The sequence below is a fragment of the Salvelinus alpinus genome, chromosome 16, assembly GCF_045679555.1.
Source record: "Salvelinus alpinus chromosome 16, SLU_Salpinus.1, whole genome shotgun sequence".
Classification (NCBI taxonomy): Eukaryota; Metazoa; Chordata; class Actinopteri; order Salmoniformes; family Salmonidae; genus Salvelinus; species Salvelinus alpinus.
The window spans coordinates 41,063,387-41,080,791 of NC_092101.1; the positions used below are offsets into that span (position 1 = coordinate 41,063,387).

Below are 17,405 nucleotides of genomic sequence, written 5' to 3' on the forward strand. Positions count from 1 at the left end.
CTAAAAGGATTTGGCATGGGTCCTGAGATCCTCAAAAGGTTCTACAGCTGCAACATCGAGAGCATCCTGACTGGTTGCATCACTGCCTGGTACGGCAATTGCTCGGCTTCCGACCGCAAGGCACTACAGAGGGTAGTGCGTACGGCCCAGTACATCACTGGGGCTAAGCTGACTGCCATCCAGGACCTCTACACCAGGCGGTGTCAGACCCCAGCCACGCCAGTCATAGACTGTTCTCTCTACTACCGCACAGCAAGCGGTACCGGAGTGCCAAGTCTAGGACAAAAAGGCTTCTCAACAGTTTTTACCCCCAAGCCATAAGACTCCTGAACAGGTAATCAAATGGCTACCCGGACTATCTGCATTGTGTGCCTCCAACCCCTCTTTTACGCCACTGCTTATCATATATGCATAGTCACTTTAACTTCACTAGGGTATGGGGCAGCATTGGGAAATTTGGATGAAAAGCATGCCCAAATTAAACTGCCTGCTACTCAGCCATAAAAGCTAGAATATGCATATAATTAGTAGTTTGGATAGAAAACACTCTGAAGTTTCTAAAACTGTTTGAATGATGTCTGTGAGTATAACAGAACTCATATGGCAGGCAAAAACCTGAGAAAAAATCCAACCAGGAAGTGGGAAATCTGAGGTTTGTAGTTTTTCAACTCTTTGCCTATCGAATACACAGTGTCTATGGGGTCATATTGCACTTCCCAAGGCTTCCACTCGATGTCAACACTCTTTAGAACCTTGTTTGATGCTTCTACTGTGAAGTGGGGGCGAATGAGAGGGGATTGAGTCAGAGGTCTGCCAGAGAGCCACGAGCTGGCCACGCGCGCTCACGTGATAGTTAGCTTGCGTTCCATTGCAATTCTACAGACAAAGGAATTCTCCGGTTGGAACATTATTGAAGATTTATGTTAAAAACATCCTAAAGATTGATTCTATACATCGTTTGACATGTTTCTACGGACTGTAACGGAACTTTTTGACTTTTCGTCTGCACCTAGTGATCGCGCCTCATGAATTTTGATTAGTGGGCTAAATGCGCGAACAAAAAGGAGGTATTTGGACATAAATGATGGACATTATCGAACAAAACAAACATTTATTGTGGAACTGGGATTCCTGGGAGTGCATTCTGATGAAGATCATCAAAGGTAAGTGAATATTTATAATGCTATTTCTGACTTCTGTTGACTACACAAAATGGCGGATATCTGTTTGGGTTGTGTTGGTCTCTGAGCGCTGTACTCAGATTATTGCATGGTGTGCTTTTTCCGTAAAGTTTTTTAGAAATCTGACACAGCGGTTGCATTAAGTAGAAGTGGATCTAAAATTCCATGCATAACACTTGTATCTTTTAGCAATGTTTATTATGAGTATTTCTGTAAATTGATGTGGCTCTCTGCAAAATCACCGGATGTTTTGGAACTACTGAACATAACGCACCAATGTAAACTACCGTCCCACATACCCTAGTGAGGTTAACTTCTTTCAGCTAGGGGGCAGAATTTTTATGTTTGGAAAAATAACGTTCCCAAGGTAAACAGACTATTTCTCAGGTCCAGATGCTAGAATATGCATATAATTGACAGATTAGGATAGAAAACACTCAAAAGTTTCCAAAACGGTCAAAATATTGTCCGTGAGTATAACAGAACTGATTTTGCAGGCGAAAACCTGAGGAAATCCAACCCGGAAGTGCCTTTTATTTGGAAAAATGCCTGTTCCGTTGCCTGCCCCTCCTCCATTTAAAGGGGTATCAACCAGATTCCTTTTCCAATGGCTTCCTCAGGCTGTGACCAGGCTTTAGACATAGTTTCAAGCTTTTATTTTGAAAAATGAGCGAGATTTTCAAAGCACGTCAGTTCCTGCGCGCGAGAGATGTAGCTCGACATTTTCTTTCTCTGTAGTATTGAATAGGTTACCGTCCGGTTGAAATATTATCGATTATGTATGTTAAAAACAACCCGAGGATTGATTATAAAAAACGTTTGACATGTTTCTACGAACATTACGGATACTTTTTGGAATTTTCGTCTGCCTTTCAGGACCGGAACGAGCCTGTGGTTTTCTGAACATAACGCACAAACCAAATGGCGGTTTTTGGTTATAAAACTAATCTTTATCGAACAAAAATAACATTTATTGTGTAACTGGGAGTCTCGTGAGTGCAAACATCCGAAGAGTATCAAAGGTAAGCGATTAATTTTATTGCTTTTCTGACTTTCGTGACCAAGCTAATTTGAGGCTAGCTGTTCTTACTGTTTTGTCTAGTGATTGATAAACTCACAAACGCTTGGATTGCTTTCGCTGTAAAGCATATTTTCAAAATCTGACACGATAGGTGGATTAACAACAAGCTACGCTGTGTTTTGGTATATTTCACTTGTGATCTCATGATTATAAATATTATTATTTTTTATTTTTTATTTGGCGCTCTGTAATTCAGCGGTTGTTTACGAAAATGATCCCGCTAAAGGGATCCGTACGGCAAGAAGTTAACTATACATTCATGTACATACTATCTCAATTGGGCCGACCAACCAGTGCTCCCGCACATTGGCTAACCGGGCTATCTGCATTGTGTCCCGCCACCCGCCACCCACCACCCGCCAACCCTTCTTTTACGCTACTGCTACTCTTTGTTCATCATATATGCATAGTCACTTTAATCATATCTACATATGTACATACTACCTCAATCAGCCTGACTAACCGGTGTCTGTATGTAGCCTCGCTACTTTTATAGCCTCCCTACTGTATATAGCCTCGCTACTGCTATCTTTCACTATTTTCTGTTTTATTTCTTTACTTATTTCTTTACTTACCTATTGTTCACCTAATACCTTTTTTGCACTATTGGTTAGAGCCTGTAAGTAAGCATTTCACTGTAAGGTTGTACCTGTTGTATTCGGCGCACGTGACAAATAAACTTTGATTTGATTTGCCTGCCTTTACCTGTCATTTACCTGCCCCGGTGGTTACAATAAACAATGTTACTTCACACAGTCTGCACTTGGGTCTTACCTTGATTCCTAATAATTAAGAACGAAAGAAATTCCACAAAATAACTTTTAACAAGGCAAACCTGTTAATTGTAATGCATTCCAGGGGACTACCTCAGGAAGCTGGTTGAGAGAATGCCAAAAGTGTGCAAAGCTGTCAAGGCAAAGTGTTACTACATGAAATATTTTCATTTGTTTAACACTTTTTTTGGTTACTATGTGATTCTATGTGTTATTTCATCGTGTTGATGTCTTCACTATTATTTTACAATGTAGAAAATAGTAAAAATAAAGAAAAACCCTTGAATGAGTAGGTGTGTCTAAACTTTTGACTGGTACTGTAGATGTAAATCTTTAAGAGACATGAGTTCAGCTCAGTAAATCCTCCCACTAGGCTGTCTGCTCATCTCAGCTCATTCTCCTAATCTCCCTCGCTCAAACGTCACACACTGCTACTACAGCCGTCCAGGATAATGCATCTAGTACCACTACAAATCTCTTGTCGACAGCTGCAGGTAACATAAATGGTAGTAGCATCTGTCGACAGACTGTGGGATGGACAACTTATGTCACTGATTATTTGGACAAATCACAATTTCACAGGTGCTTGCGTCTTTTGAATTTCGTAAGGGGACATTCGGCCTCTAGACTTACCAGAACCTGGGCGAGAGTTTATGTTTAGAGGGATGGAGACTTTCCTAGTCTCATTAGTATATTTTCTAAAACGTCTCCCCCAGAACTTAATCGAGCATCTGAAGCAATTACGCAATATTTTAGTTCTGGGTGTCCGAGATTAATAAACAGCTAATAGTACTAATCATATGATAGTACTGGCTCTACACTGGGACTACTCCTACTACTGGCTCTACACTGTGACTACTCCTAGTACTGGCTCTACACTGGGACTACTCCTAGTACTGGCTCTACACTGGGACTACTACTAGTACTGGCTCTACACTGGGACTACTCCTAGTACTGGCTCTACAACTGGGACTACTCCTAGTACTGGCTCTACACTGGCACTACTCCTAGTACTGGTTCTACACTGGGACTACTCCTGGTACTGGCTCTACACTGGGACTACTCCTAGTACTGGCGCTACACTGGGACTACTCCTAGTACTGGCTCTACACTAGGACTACTCTTAGTACTGGCTCTACACTAGGACTACTCCTAGTACTGGCTCTACACTGGGACTACTCCTAGTACTGGCTCTACACTGGGACTACTCCTAGTACTGGCTCTACACTGGGACTACTCCTAGTACTGGGACTACTCCGAGTACTGGCTCTACACTGGGACTACTCCTACTACTGGCTCTACACTGGGACTACTCCTACTACTGGCTCTACACTGGGACTACTCCTAGTACTGGCTCTACACTGGGACTACTCCTAGTACTGGCTCTACACTGGGACTACTCCTAGTACTGGCGCTACACTGGGACTACTCCTAGTACTGGCTCTACACTGGGACTACTCCTAGTACTGGCTCTACACTGGGACTACTCCTAGTACTGGCTCTACACTAGGACTACTCCTAGTACTGGCTCTAAACTAGGACTACTCCTAGTACTGGCTCTACACTGGGACTACTCCTAGTACTGGCTCTACACTGGGACTACTCCGAGTACTGGCTCTACACTGTGATTAGTCCTAGTACTGGCTCTACACTGGGACTACTCCTAGTACTGGCTCTACACTGGGACTACTCCTAGTACTGGGACTACTCCTAGTACTTGCTCTACACTGGGACTACTCCTAGTACTGGCTCTACACTGGGTCTACTCCTAGTACTGGCTCTACACTGGGACTACTCCTAGTACTGGGACTACTCCTAGTACTGGCTCTACACTGGGACTACTCCTAGTACTGGCTCTACACTGGGACTACTCCTAGTACTGGCTCTACACTAGGACTACTCCTAGTACTGGCTCTACACTAGGACTACTCCTAGTACTGGCTCTACACTGGGACTACTCCTAGTACTGGCTCTACACTGGGACTACTCCGAGTACTGGCTCTACACTGTGATTAGTCCTAGTACTGGCTCTACACTGGGACTACTCCTAGTACTGGGACTACTCCTAGTACTGGGACTACTCCTAGTACTGGGACTACTCCTAGTACTTGCTCTACACTGGGACTACTCCTAGTACTGGCTCTACACTGGGACTACTCCTAGTACTGGGACTACTCCTAGTACTGGCTCTACACTGGGACTACTCCTAGTACTGGCTCTACACTGGGACTACTCCTAGTACTGGCTCTACACTGGGACTACTCCTAGTACTGGCTCTACACTGTGACTACTCCCAGTACTGGATCTACACTGGGACTACTCCTAGTACTGGGACTACTCCTACTACTGGCTCTACACTGGGACTACTCCTAGTACTGGCTCTACACTGGGACTACTCCTAGTACTGGCTCTACACTGGGACTACTCCTAGTACTGGTTCTACACTGTGACTACTCCTACTACTGGCTCTACACTGGGACTACTCCTAGTACTGGCTCTACACTGGGACTACTCCTAGTACTGGCTCTACACTGGGACTACTCCTAGTACTGGTTCTACACTGTGACTACTCCTAGTACTGGCTCTACATTGGGACTACTCCTAGTACTGGCTCTACACTGGGACTACTCCTAGTACTGGCTCTACACTGGGACTACTCCTAGTACTGGCTCTACACTGGGACTACTTCTTACTTATATCACTGTGATTAGTCCTAGTACTGGCTCTACACTGGGACTACTCCTAGTACTGGGACTACTCCTAGTACTGGGACTACTCCTAGTACTGGGACTACTCCTAGTACTTGCTCTACACTGGGACTACTCCTAGTACTGGCTCTACACTGGGACTACTCCTAGTACTGGGACTACTCCTAGTACTGGCTCTACACTGGGACTACTCCTAGTACTGGCTCTACACTGGGACTACTCCTAGTAATGGCTCTACACTGGGACTACTCCTAGTACTGGCTCTACACTGTGACTACTCCCAGTACTGGATCTACACTGGGACTACTCCTAGTACTGGGACTACTCCTACTACTGGCTCTACACTGGGACTACTCCTAGTACTGGCTCTACACTGGGACTACTCCTAGTACTGGCTCTACACTGGGACTACTCCTAGTACTGGTTCTACACTGTGACTACTCCTACTACTGGCTCTACACTGGGACTACTCCTAGTACTGGCTCTACACTGGGACTACTCCTAGTACTGGCTCTACACTGGGACTACTCCTAGTACTGGTTCTACACTGTGACTACTCCTAGTACTGGCTCTACATTGGGACTACTCCTAGTACTGGCTCTACACTGGGACTACTCCTAGTACTGGCTCTACACTGGGACTACTCCTAGTACTGGCTCTACACTGGGACTACTTCTTACTTATATCACTGTAGAAAGTTTAAATATAGCAGTTGCATTGGTTCTCTAACTTCAATGGTGTTCCTGGAGTTTGGCCATAATGAGTACGGTGTCTCTAACGGAAAGATCATCACCATCAACATCATGTGACTTACGTAGTAGTACTGGTTCCATTCATTGGTGGCTTGGGCGTGGGCACTCTGGATGTGTGTGGTGGAGCTGGGTGGGTGTGTGGCGTGAGGTGGCGCGGCCATGAAGCCTGACATCATAGGCATGGTGCTGTAGGCTGGCAGGACCGCGGCGGGCAGCACCGACTGGGCACCGCCGTTACTGACCGCATGGAGAGACACACCCAGCGACTTACACACATCAGCTTCCTAGCAGACAGAGAGAGAGAGAAAACGAACACACAAACAGTTAATGACCGCATGGAGAAACTCACTCAGGGGCTTACTCACCTCCAACTCCTATTATCACACACACACACACACACACACACACACACACACACACACACACACACACACACACACACACACACACACACACACACACACACACACACACACACACACACACACACACACACACACACACACACACACACACACACACGCAGGCCTTCCTTAGTCTTATGACGCGACACCTGCTTTGGTGTGGACAGACAATCTCTCTCAGCAGGATATCTGTGTCCTGGGTTGGGGTGAGGAGTGTCATGCTTCCCAAATAAACACACCAGCATCTAAATACCACAGGCTTCCACACCGGGGGGTCACTGACATACTACTACGATAGATGACACCCCAGGAGGGAGCATAAGAAGGGTACAGGGACGGGTTATAGGAAGGGGTAGCTTGGGTAGGAGAGCGGGGGTCACTAAAGTCAACCAGAGAGAGACATGACAAGAATGGGATATAGTGTGAGCTGGGGTATGAGGTTACAGCCAGGGATTGGACAGCGTTAGATGAAAGCTGGGACATGGGAGTCCAAGGTACAGGCTAAGTGATGATGTAATGCGTATTACATTTAGAGAAAGAAGGGGGAGTAGGGAGTGTTTCAGTGGGCACTGGTGTACCCTTATGGTGTACCCTAATAGTGTACCCTTATGGTGTACCCTAATACATAGAGAAGATAGATTGGAGTTGTGAACTCTCTGGGACATTGGGTTGGTGGTGTTGACTAGCTAGGGTTTGGACATCTGGGGTGTGGCTTTTGGAGGCTTGGTATTCTCTCATGACAGACCCTGTTCCGAGATTAGAGGCTTGGTATGTGACTGTGTGTCTTAACAGTGACATTGTGCACTGCGTCTTAACAGTGACATTGTGCACTGCGTCTCAACAGTGACATTGTGTACTGCGTCTTAACAGTGACATTGTGTACTGCGTCTTAACAGTGACATTGTGCGCTGCGTCTCAACAGTGACATTGTGTACTGCGTCTTAACAGTGACATTGTGCACTGCGTCTCAACAGTGACATTGTGCACTGCGTCTTAACAGTGACATTGTGCACTGCGTCTTAACAGTGACATTGTGCACTGCGTCTCAACAGTGACATTGTGCACTGCGTCTTAACAGTGACATTGTGCACTGCGTCTCAACAGTGACATTGTGTACTGCGTCTTAACAGTGACATTGTGCACTGCGTCTTAACAGTGACATTGTGTACTGCGTCTTAACAGTGACATTGTGCACTGCGTCTCAACAGTGACATTGTGTACTGCGTCTTAACAGTGACATTGTGCACTGCGTCTCAACAGTGACATTGTGCACTGCGTCTTAACAGTGACATTGTGCGCTGCGTCTCAACAGTGACATTGTGCACTGCGTCTTAACAGTGACATTGTGCACTGCGTCTCAACAGTGACATTGTGCACTGCGTCTTAACAGTGACATTGTGCACTGCGTCTCAACAGTGACATTGTGTACTGCGTCTTAACAGTGACATTGTGCACTGCGTCTTAACAGTGACATTGTGTACTGCGTCTTAACAGTGACATTGTGCACTGCGTCTCAACAGTGACATTGTGTACTGCGTCTTAACAGTGACATTGTGCACTGCGTCTCAACAGTGACATTGTGCACTGCGTCTTAACAGTGACATTGTGCACTGCGTCTCAACAGTGACATTGTGTACTGCGTCTTAACAGTGACATTGTGTACTGCGTCTTAACAGTGACATTGTGCGCTGCGTCTCAACAGTGACATTGTGCACTGCGTCTTAACAGTGACATTGTGCGCTGCGTCTCAACAGTGACATTGTGTACTGCGTCTCAACAGTGACATTGTGTACTGCGTCTCAACAGTGACATTGTGCACTGCGTCTTAACAGTGACATTGTGTACTGCGTCTCAACAGTGACATTGTGTACTGCGTCTTAACAGTGACATTGTGTACTGCGTCTCAACAGTGACATTGTGCACTGCGTCTCAACAGTGACATTGTGTACTGCGTCTTAACAGTGACATTGTGTACTGCGTCTTAACAGTGACATTGTGCACTGCGTCTCAACAGTGACATTGTGTACTGCGTCTTAACAGTGACATTGTGCACTGCGTCTCAACAGTGACATTGTGCGCTGCGTCTCAACAGTGACATTGTGCGCTGCGTCTCAACAGTGACATTGTGTACTGCGTCTTAACAGTGACATTGTGCGCTGCGTCTCAACAGTGACATTGTGTACTGCGTCTTAACAGTGACATTGTGCACTGCGTCTTAACAGTGACATTGTGTACTGCGTCTCAACAGTGACATTGTGCGCTGCGTCTCAACAGTGACATTGTGCACTGCGTCTCAACAGTGACATTGTGCGCTGCGTCTCAACAGTGACATTGTGCGCTGCGTCTCAACAGTGACATTGTGCGCTGCGTCTCAACAGTGACATTGTGTACTGCGTCTTAACAGTGACATTGTGCGCTGCGTCTCAACAGTGACATTGTGTACTGCGTCTTAACAGTGACATTGTGTACTGCGTCTTAACAGTGACATTGTGTACTGCGTCTTAACAGTGACATTGTGCGCTGCGTCTCAACAGTGACATTGTGCGCTGCGTCTTAACAGTGACATTGTGTACTGCGTCTTAACAGTGACATTGTGCGCTGCGTCTTAACAGTGACATTGTGTACTGCGTCTTAACAGTGACATTGTGCACTGCGTCTCAACAGTGACATTGTGTACTGCGTCTTAACAGTGACATTGTGCACTGCGTCTCAACAGTGACATTGTGCACTGCGTCTTAACAGTGACATTGTGCACTGCGTCTCAACAGTGACATTGTGTACTGCGTCTTAACAGTGACATTGTGTACTGCGTCTTAACAGTGACATTGTGCGCTGCGTCTCAACAGTGACATTGTGCACTGCGTCTTAACAGTGACATTGTGCGCTGCGTCTCAACAGTGACATTGTGTACTGCGTCTCAACAGTGACATTGTGTACTGCGTCTCAACAGTGACATTGTGCACTGCGTCTTAACAGTGACATTGTGTACTGCGTCTCAACAGTGACATTGTGTACTGCGTCTTAACAGTGACATTGTGTACTGCGTCTCAACAGTGACATTGTGCACTGCGTCTCAACAGTGACATTGTGTACTGCGTCTTAACAGTGACATTGTGTACTGCGTCTTAACAGTGACATTGTGCACTGCGTCTCAACAGTGACATTGTGTACTGCGTCTTAACAGTGACATTGTGTACTGCGTCTCAACAGTGACATTGTGCGCTGCGTCTCAACAGTGACATTGTGCGCTGCGTCTCAACAGTGACATTGTGCACTGCGTCTTAACAGTGACATTGTGCGCTGCGTCTCAACAGTGACATTGTGTACTGCGTCTTAACAGTGACATTGTGCACTGCGTCTTAACAGTGACATTGTGTACTGCGTCTCAACAGTGACATTGTGCGCTGCGTCTCAACAGTGACATTGTGCACTGCGTCTTAACAGTGACATTGTGCGCTGCGTCTCAACAGTGACATTGTGCGCTGCGTCTCAACAGTGACATTGTGCGCTGCGTCTCAACAGTGACATTGTGTACTGCGTCTTAACAGTGACATTGTGCGCTGCGTCTCAACAGTGACATTGTGTACTGCGTCTTAACAGTGACATTGTGTACTGCGTCTTAACAGTGACATTGTGTACTGCGTCTTAACAGTGACATTGTGCGCTGCGTCTCAACAGTGACATTGTGCGCTGCGTCTTAACAGTGACATTGTGTACTGCGTCTTAACAGTGACATTGTGCGCTGCGTCTTAACAGTGACATTGTGTACTGCGTCTTAACAGTGACATTGTGTACTGCGTCTTAACAGTGACATTGTGCGCTGCGTCTTAACAGTGACATTGTGCGCTGCGTCTCAACAGTGACATTGTGTACTGCGTCTTAACAGTGACATTGTGTACTGCGTCTTAACAGTGACATTGTGTACTGCGTCTTAACAGTGACATTGTGCACTGTGCTGTAGTGTACCTTGGTAGGGTCTCTGTGCTGGTAGACCTGGGGAGGTGGCTGGGTCATAGGAGGCTGACAATAGTATTGACTGACAGCCTGCATGTAGGAGCTGTAATCCCCATAGGACGGCACCGCCGCCTGCTGGAACACAACAGGGATATGTTACACACACACACACACCCACACACAGGCACAACTGCACACACATTTCCCTACACAGGCAGGCAGGTGGATAAGTGGGAGTCAGTGGGCATGAGGCAGTCATATGCAGACACACACAATATTCTAAGACTGAACTCCGTGAAGGGCGATAGTTCTGCTTCACGGGTAACGTTTCATGTCGGATGACAGCATATGTGAGATGTGCATGTGTGTTGAAGGCAGTTATTGTATGTGTCTTGACCCTGAGGTGACAGGTACCGTGTGTGTCGTGACCCTGAGGTGCCAGGTACCGTGTGTGTCTTGACCCTGAGGTGACAGGTACCGTGTGTGTCGTGACCCTGAGGTGACAGGTACCGTGTGTGTCTTGACCCTGAGGTGACAGGTACCGTGTGTGTCGTGACCCTGAGGTGACAGGTACCGTGTGTGTCTTGACCCTGAGGTGACAGGTACCGTGTGTGTCTTGACCCTGAGGTGACAGGTACCGTGTGTGTCGTGACCCTGAGGTGACAGGTACCGTGTGTGTCTTGACCCTGAGGTGACAGGTACCGTGTGTGTCGTGACCCTGAGGTGACAGGTACCGTGTGTGTCGTGACCCTGAGGTGCCAGGTACCGTGTGTGTCGTGACCCTGAGGTGACAGGTACCGTGTGTGTCTTGACCCTGAGGTGACAGGTACCGTGTGGGTCGTGACCCTGAGGTGACAGGTACCATGTGGGTCGTGACCCTGAGGTGACAGGTACCGTGTGGGTCGTGACCCTGAGGTGACAGGTACCGTGTGGGTCGTGACCCTGAGGTGACAGGTACCGTGTGGGTCGTGACCCTGAGGTGACAGGTACCGTGTGGGTCGTGACCCTGAGGTGATACAGTAACTGAGAACACACTACACTGACCTGTGTGTGCTCCTTGCTATAGTCCTTAGCGTGGCTCTCATGGGGGGCGGTGCTGTAGCTCTGGGCTTGGTAGTGCTGGTACCACTGCTGCATAGCCTCCTACAATACAATCACGCCAACATCACATTACATTACAATGACATTACAATCATATTATGTTAATCACATTACATTACAATGACATTATGTTACAATCACATTACGTTACAATCACATTACGGTACAATGACATTACGTTACAATCACATTACGGTACAATCACATTACGTTACAATGAAATTTCGTTACAATGACATTATGTTACAATCACATTACAATCACATTACGTTACAATGCCATTACGTTACAATGACATCACGTTACAATGACATTGCGGTACAATCACATTACGTTACAATGACATTACTTTACAATCACATTACAATCACATTACGGTAGAATCACATTACGTTACAATTACATTACGTTACAATCGCATTACGTTACAATTACATTACGTTACAATCACATTACGTTACAATCACATTACAATCACAGTACGTTACAATCACATTAAGCTACAATCACATTACGTTACAATCGCATTACGTTACAGTGACATCACTTTACAATCACATTACGTTACAATCACATTACGTTACAATCACATTACGTTACAAGCACAGTACGTTAGAATGACATGACGTTACAACGGCATTACGTTACAATGGCATTACGTTACAATCGCATTACGTTACAATGGCATTACGTTACAATCGCATTACGTTACAATGGCATTACGTTACAATCACATTACGTTACAATGACTTTACGTTACAATGGCATTACGTTACAATGACTTTACGTTACAATGGCATTACGTTACAATGACATTACGTTACAATGACTTTACGTTACAATGGCATTACGTTACAATGACATTACGTTACAATCACATTACGTTACAATGGCTTTACGTTACAATGGCATTACGTTACAATCACATTACATTACAATGACATGACATTACGTTACAATGGCATTACGTTACAATGGCATTACATTACAATCACATTACGTTACAATGGCATTACGTTACAATGACATTACGTTACAATCACATTACGTTACAATGGCATTACGTTACAGACAGATGGAAACTGATGGTACTGTAGAAGTAGTTGTGTAGTATGGTGGTTTGGAGAGAGAGAGAGCGAGATACTGTTCTATTGTTTTATATGGACTAGCAGTGTGTGGGAGTGGAGCACCAAATGGAACAGAATACACACTCTCTCTCCTTTCTCTCCATTAACCCATCTCTCTCTCCTCTCTCTCCTTTAACCCATCTCTCTCTCCTTTAACCCATCTCTCTCTCCTCTCTCTCCCCTTACCCATCTCTCTCGCTCCCCTCTCTACTTTAACCCATCTCTCTCTCCTCTAACCCATCTCTCTCTCCTCTAACCCATCTCTCGCTCCTCTCTCTCCTTTAACCCCTCTCTCCCCTTTAACCCATCTCTCTCTCCTCTCTCTCCTTTAACCCCTCTCTCCCCTTTAACCCATCTCTCTCTCCTCTCTCTCCTTTAACCCATCTCTCTCTCCCCTCTCCCCTTATCCATCTCTCTCTCCTCTCTCCCCTTTAACCCATCTCTCTCCCCTTATCCATCTCTCTCCTCTCTCCTTTAACCCATCTCTCTCTCCTTTAACCCATCTCTCTCCTCTCTCCCCTTTATCCCATCTCTCTCTCCTCTCTCCCCTTTATCCCATCTCTCTCTCCTCTCTTCCCTTTAACCCATCTCTCTCCTCTCTCCCCTTTATCCCATCTCTCTCTCCTCTCTTCCCTTTAACCCATCTCTCTCCCCTCTCTCTCCCCTTATCCATCTCTCTCTCTCTCCTCTCTCCTTTAACCCATCTCTCTCTCCTTTAACCCATCTCTCTCCTCTCTCCCCTTTATCCCATCTCTCTCTCCTCTCTTCCCTTTAACCCATCTCTCTCCTCTCTCCCCTTTATCCCATCTCTCTCTACTCTCTCTCCTTTAACCTATCTCTCTCTCCTTTAACCCATCTCTCTCTCCTCTCTCTCCCCTTATCCATCTCTCTCTCCTCTCTCTCCTTTAACCCATCTCTCTCTCCTCTCTCCCCTTTAACCCATCTCTCTCCCCTCTCTACCCTTATCCATCTCTCTCTCCTCTCTCTCCTTTAACCCATCTCTCTCTCCTCTCTCCCCTTTAACCCATCTCTCTCCCCTCTCTACCCTTATCCATCTCTCTCTCCTCTCTCTCCTTTAACCCATCTCTCTCTCCTCTCTCCCCTTTAACCCATCTCTCTCCCCTCTCTACCCTTATCCATCTCTCTCTCCTCTCTCTCCTTTAACCCATCTCTCTCTCCTCTCTCCCCTTTAACCCATCTCTCTCCCCTCTCTACCCTTATCCATCTCTCTCTCTCCCCTCTCTCCTTTAACCCATCTCTCTCTCCTCTCTCTCCTTTAACCCATCTCTCTCTCCTCTCTCTCCTTTAACCCATCTCTCTCCCCTCTCTCCCCGTATCCATCTCTCTCTCCTCTCTCCCCTTTATCCCATCTCTCTCTCCTCTCTCCCCTTTAACCCATCTCTCTCTCCCCTCTCTCATTTAACCCATCTCTCTCTCCTCTCTCCCCTTTAACCCATCTCTCTCTCCTCTCTCTCCTTTAACCCATCTCTCTCCCCTCTCTACCCTTATCCATCTCTCTCTCCTCTCTCCCTTTAACCCATCTCTCTCTCCCCTCTCCCCTTATCCATCTCTCTCTCCTCTCTCCCCTTTAACCCATCTCTCTCTCCCCTCTCTCATTTAACCCATCTCTCTCCTCTCTCCCCTTACCCATCACTCTCCTCTCTCTCCTTTAACCCATCTCTCTCCTCTCTCTCCTTTATCCCATCTCTCTCCCTCTCTTCCCTTACCCATCTCTTTCCTCCCTATCTCACCCTCTCTTCCCTTACCCATCTCTTTCCTCTCTCTTCCCTTACCCATCTCTCTCCCTCTCTTCCCTTAACCATCTCTCTCTCCCTCTCTTCCCTTACCCATCTCTCTTCTCTCTCTCTCTCCCTCTCTTCCCTTACCCATCTATTTCCTCCCTATCTCACCCTCTCTTCCCTTACTCATCTCTTTCCTCTCTCTTACCTTACCCATCTCTCTCCCTCTTTTCCCTTAACCATCTCTCTCTCCCTCTCTACCCTTACCCATCTCTCTTCTCTCTCTCTCTCCCTCTCTTCCCTTATCCATCTCTCTTCTCTCTCTCTCTCCCTCTCTACCCTTACCCATCTCTCTTCTCTCTCTCTCTCCCTCTCTTCCCTTACACATCTCTTTCCTCTCTCTTACCTTACCCATCTCTCTCCCTCTCTTCCCTTAACCATCTCTCTCTCCCTCTCTTCCCTTACCCATCTCTTTCCTCTCTCTCTCTCCCTCTCTTCCCTTACCCGTCTCTTTCCTCTCTATCTCTCCCTTAACTCTTTCCTCTCCATCTCTCGCTCTCTTCCCTTACCCATCTATTTCCTCTCTATCTCTCCCTTATCTCTTTCCTCTCCATCTCTCCCTCTCTTCCCTTACCAATCTCTTTCATCTCTATCTCTCCCTCCCCATCTCTTTCCTCTCTATCTTTCCCTGTCTCTCTTCCCATTCCCATCTCTCCCTCTCTCTCTCACCCTCTCTTCCCTTACCGATCTCTTTCCTATCTATCTTTCCCTGTCTCTCTTCCCTTACCCATCTCTTTCCTCTCTATCTTTCCCTGTCTCTCTTCCCTTACCCATCTCTTTCCTCTCTATCTTTCCCTGTCTCTCTTCCCTTACCCATCTCTTTCCTCTCTATCTTTCCCTGTCTCTCTTCCCTTACCCATCTCTTTCCTCTCTATCTTTCCCTGTCTCTCTTCCCTTACCCATCTCTTTCCTCTCTATCTTTCCCTGTCTCTCTTCCCTTACCCATCTCTTTCCTCTCTATCTTTCCCTGTCTCTCTTCCCTTACCCATCTCTTTCCTCTCTATCTTTCCCTGTCTCTCTTCCCTTACCCATCTCTTTCCTCTCTATCTTTCCCTGTCTCTCTTCCCTTACCCATCTCTTTCCTTCCCATCTTTCCCTGTCTCTCTTCCCTTACCCATCTCTTTCCCCTCTATCTCTCCCTCTCTTCCCTCTCCATCTCTCCCTCTCTTCCCTTACCCATCTCTTTCACCTCTATCTCTGTCCTCTCTTTCCTCTCCATCTCTCCCTCTCTTCCCTTGCCCATCTCTTTCCTCTTTATCTCTCCCTTTCTTCCCTTACCCATCTCTTTCCTCTCTCTCTCCCTCTCTTCCTTACCCCCTCTCTCTCATCTCTCTCTCCCTCTTCATTAACCCATCTCTCTCCCTCTCTTCATTAACCCATTTCTCTCTCCCTCTTTTCATTAACCCATCTCTCTCTCCCTCTCTTCATTAACCCATCTCTCTCTCCCTCTCTTCATTAACCCATCTCTCTCCCTCTTTTCATTAACCCATCTCTCTCTCCCTCTCGTCATTAACCCATCTCTCTCTCCCTCTCTTCATTAACCCATCTCTCTCCCTCTTTTCATTAACCCATCTCTCTCTCCCTCTCTTCATTAACCCATCTCTCTCCCTCTTTTCATTAACCCATCTCTCTCTCCCTCTCTTCATTAACCCATCTCTCTCTCCCTCTTTTCATTAACCCATCTCTCTCTCCCTCTCTTCATTAACCCATCTCTCTCTCCCTCTCTTCATTAACCCATCTCTCTCCCTCTTTTCATTAACCCATCTCTCTCTCCCTCTCGTCATTAACCCATCTCTCTCTCCCCTCTTCATTAACCCATCTCTCTCTCCCTCTCTTCATTAACCCATCTCTCTCTCCCTCTCTTCATTAACCCATTTCTCTCTCCCTCTCGTCATTAACCCATCTCTCTCTCCCTCTCTTCATTAACCCATCTCTCTCTCCCTCTCTTCATTAACCCATCTCTCTCCCTCTCTTCATTAACCCATCTCTCTCTCCCTCTCTTCATTAACCCATCTCTCTCTCCCTCTCTTCATTAACCCATCTCTCTCTCCCTCTCTTCATTAACCCATCTCTCTCTCCCTCTCTTCATTAACCCATCTCTCTCCCTCTCTTCATTAACCCATCTCTCTCCCTCTCTTCATTAACCCATTTCTCTCTCCCTCTCTTCATTAACCCATCTCTCTCTCCCTCTCTTCATTAACCCATCTCTCTCTCCCTCTCTTCATTAACCCATCTCTCTCTCCCTCTCTTCATTAACCCATCTCTCTCTCCCTCTCGTCATTAACCCATCTCTCTCCCTCTCTTCATTAACCCATCTCTCTCTCCCTCTCTTCATTAACCCATCTCTCTCTCCCTCTCGTCATTAACCCATCTCTCTCCCTCTCTTCATTAACCCATCTCTCTCTCCATCTCTTCATTAACCCATCTCTCTCTCCCTCTCTTCATTAACCCATCTCTCTCCCTCTCTTCATTAACCCATCTCTCTCCCTCTCTTCATTAACCCATCTCTCTCTCCATCTCTTCAT

At 46.5% G+C, this 17,405-nt stretch overlaps 1 protein-coding gene across 4 annotated transcripts in view; it reads right to left on the reverse strand.

Moving 5' to 3' along the window:
• The window catches only part of raver2 (ribonucleoprotein, PTB-binding 2), a 179,129-nt gene that overhangs the window by 14,861 nt on the left and 146,863 nt on the right, over window positions 1-17,405 (reverse strand). For 2 of the 4 annotated variants that reach the window (XM_071346244.1, XM_071346242.1), the window contains exons 12-14: window positions 11,898-11,996; window positions 10,866-10,988; window positions 6,558-6,779 (exon numbers count right to left, since the gene is read on the reverse strand). In XM_071346244.1, the coding sequence (XP_071202345.1) occupies window positions 6,558-6,779; window positions 10,866-10,988; window positions 11,898-11,996 (444 nt within the window). The remainder of the gene's footprint in view (window positions 1-6,557; window positions 6,780-10,865; window positions 10,989-11,897; window positions 11,997-17,405) is intronic. The other 2 variants (XM_071346243.1, XM_071346245.1) reach the window with 2 other exon arrangements.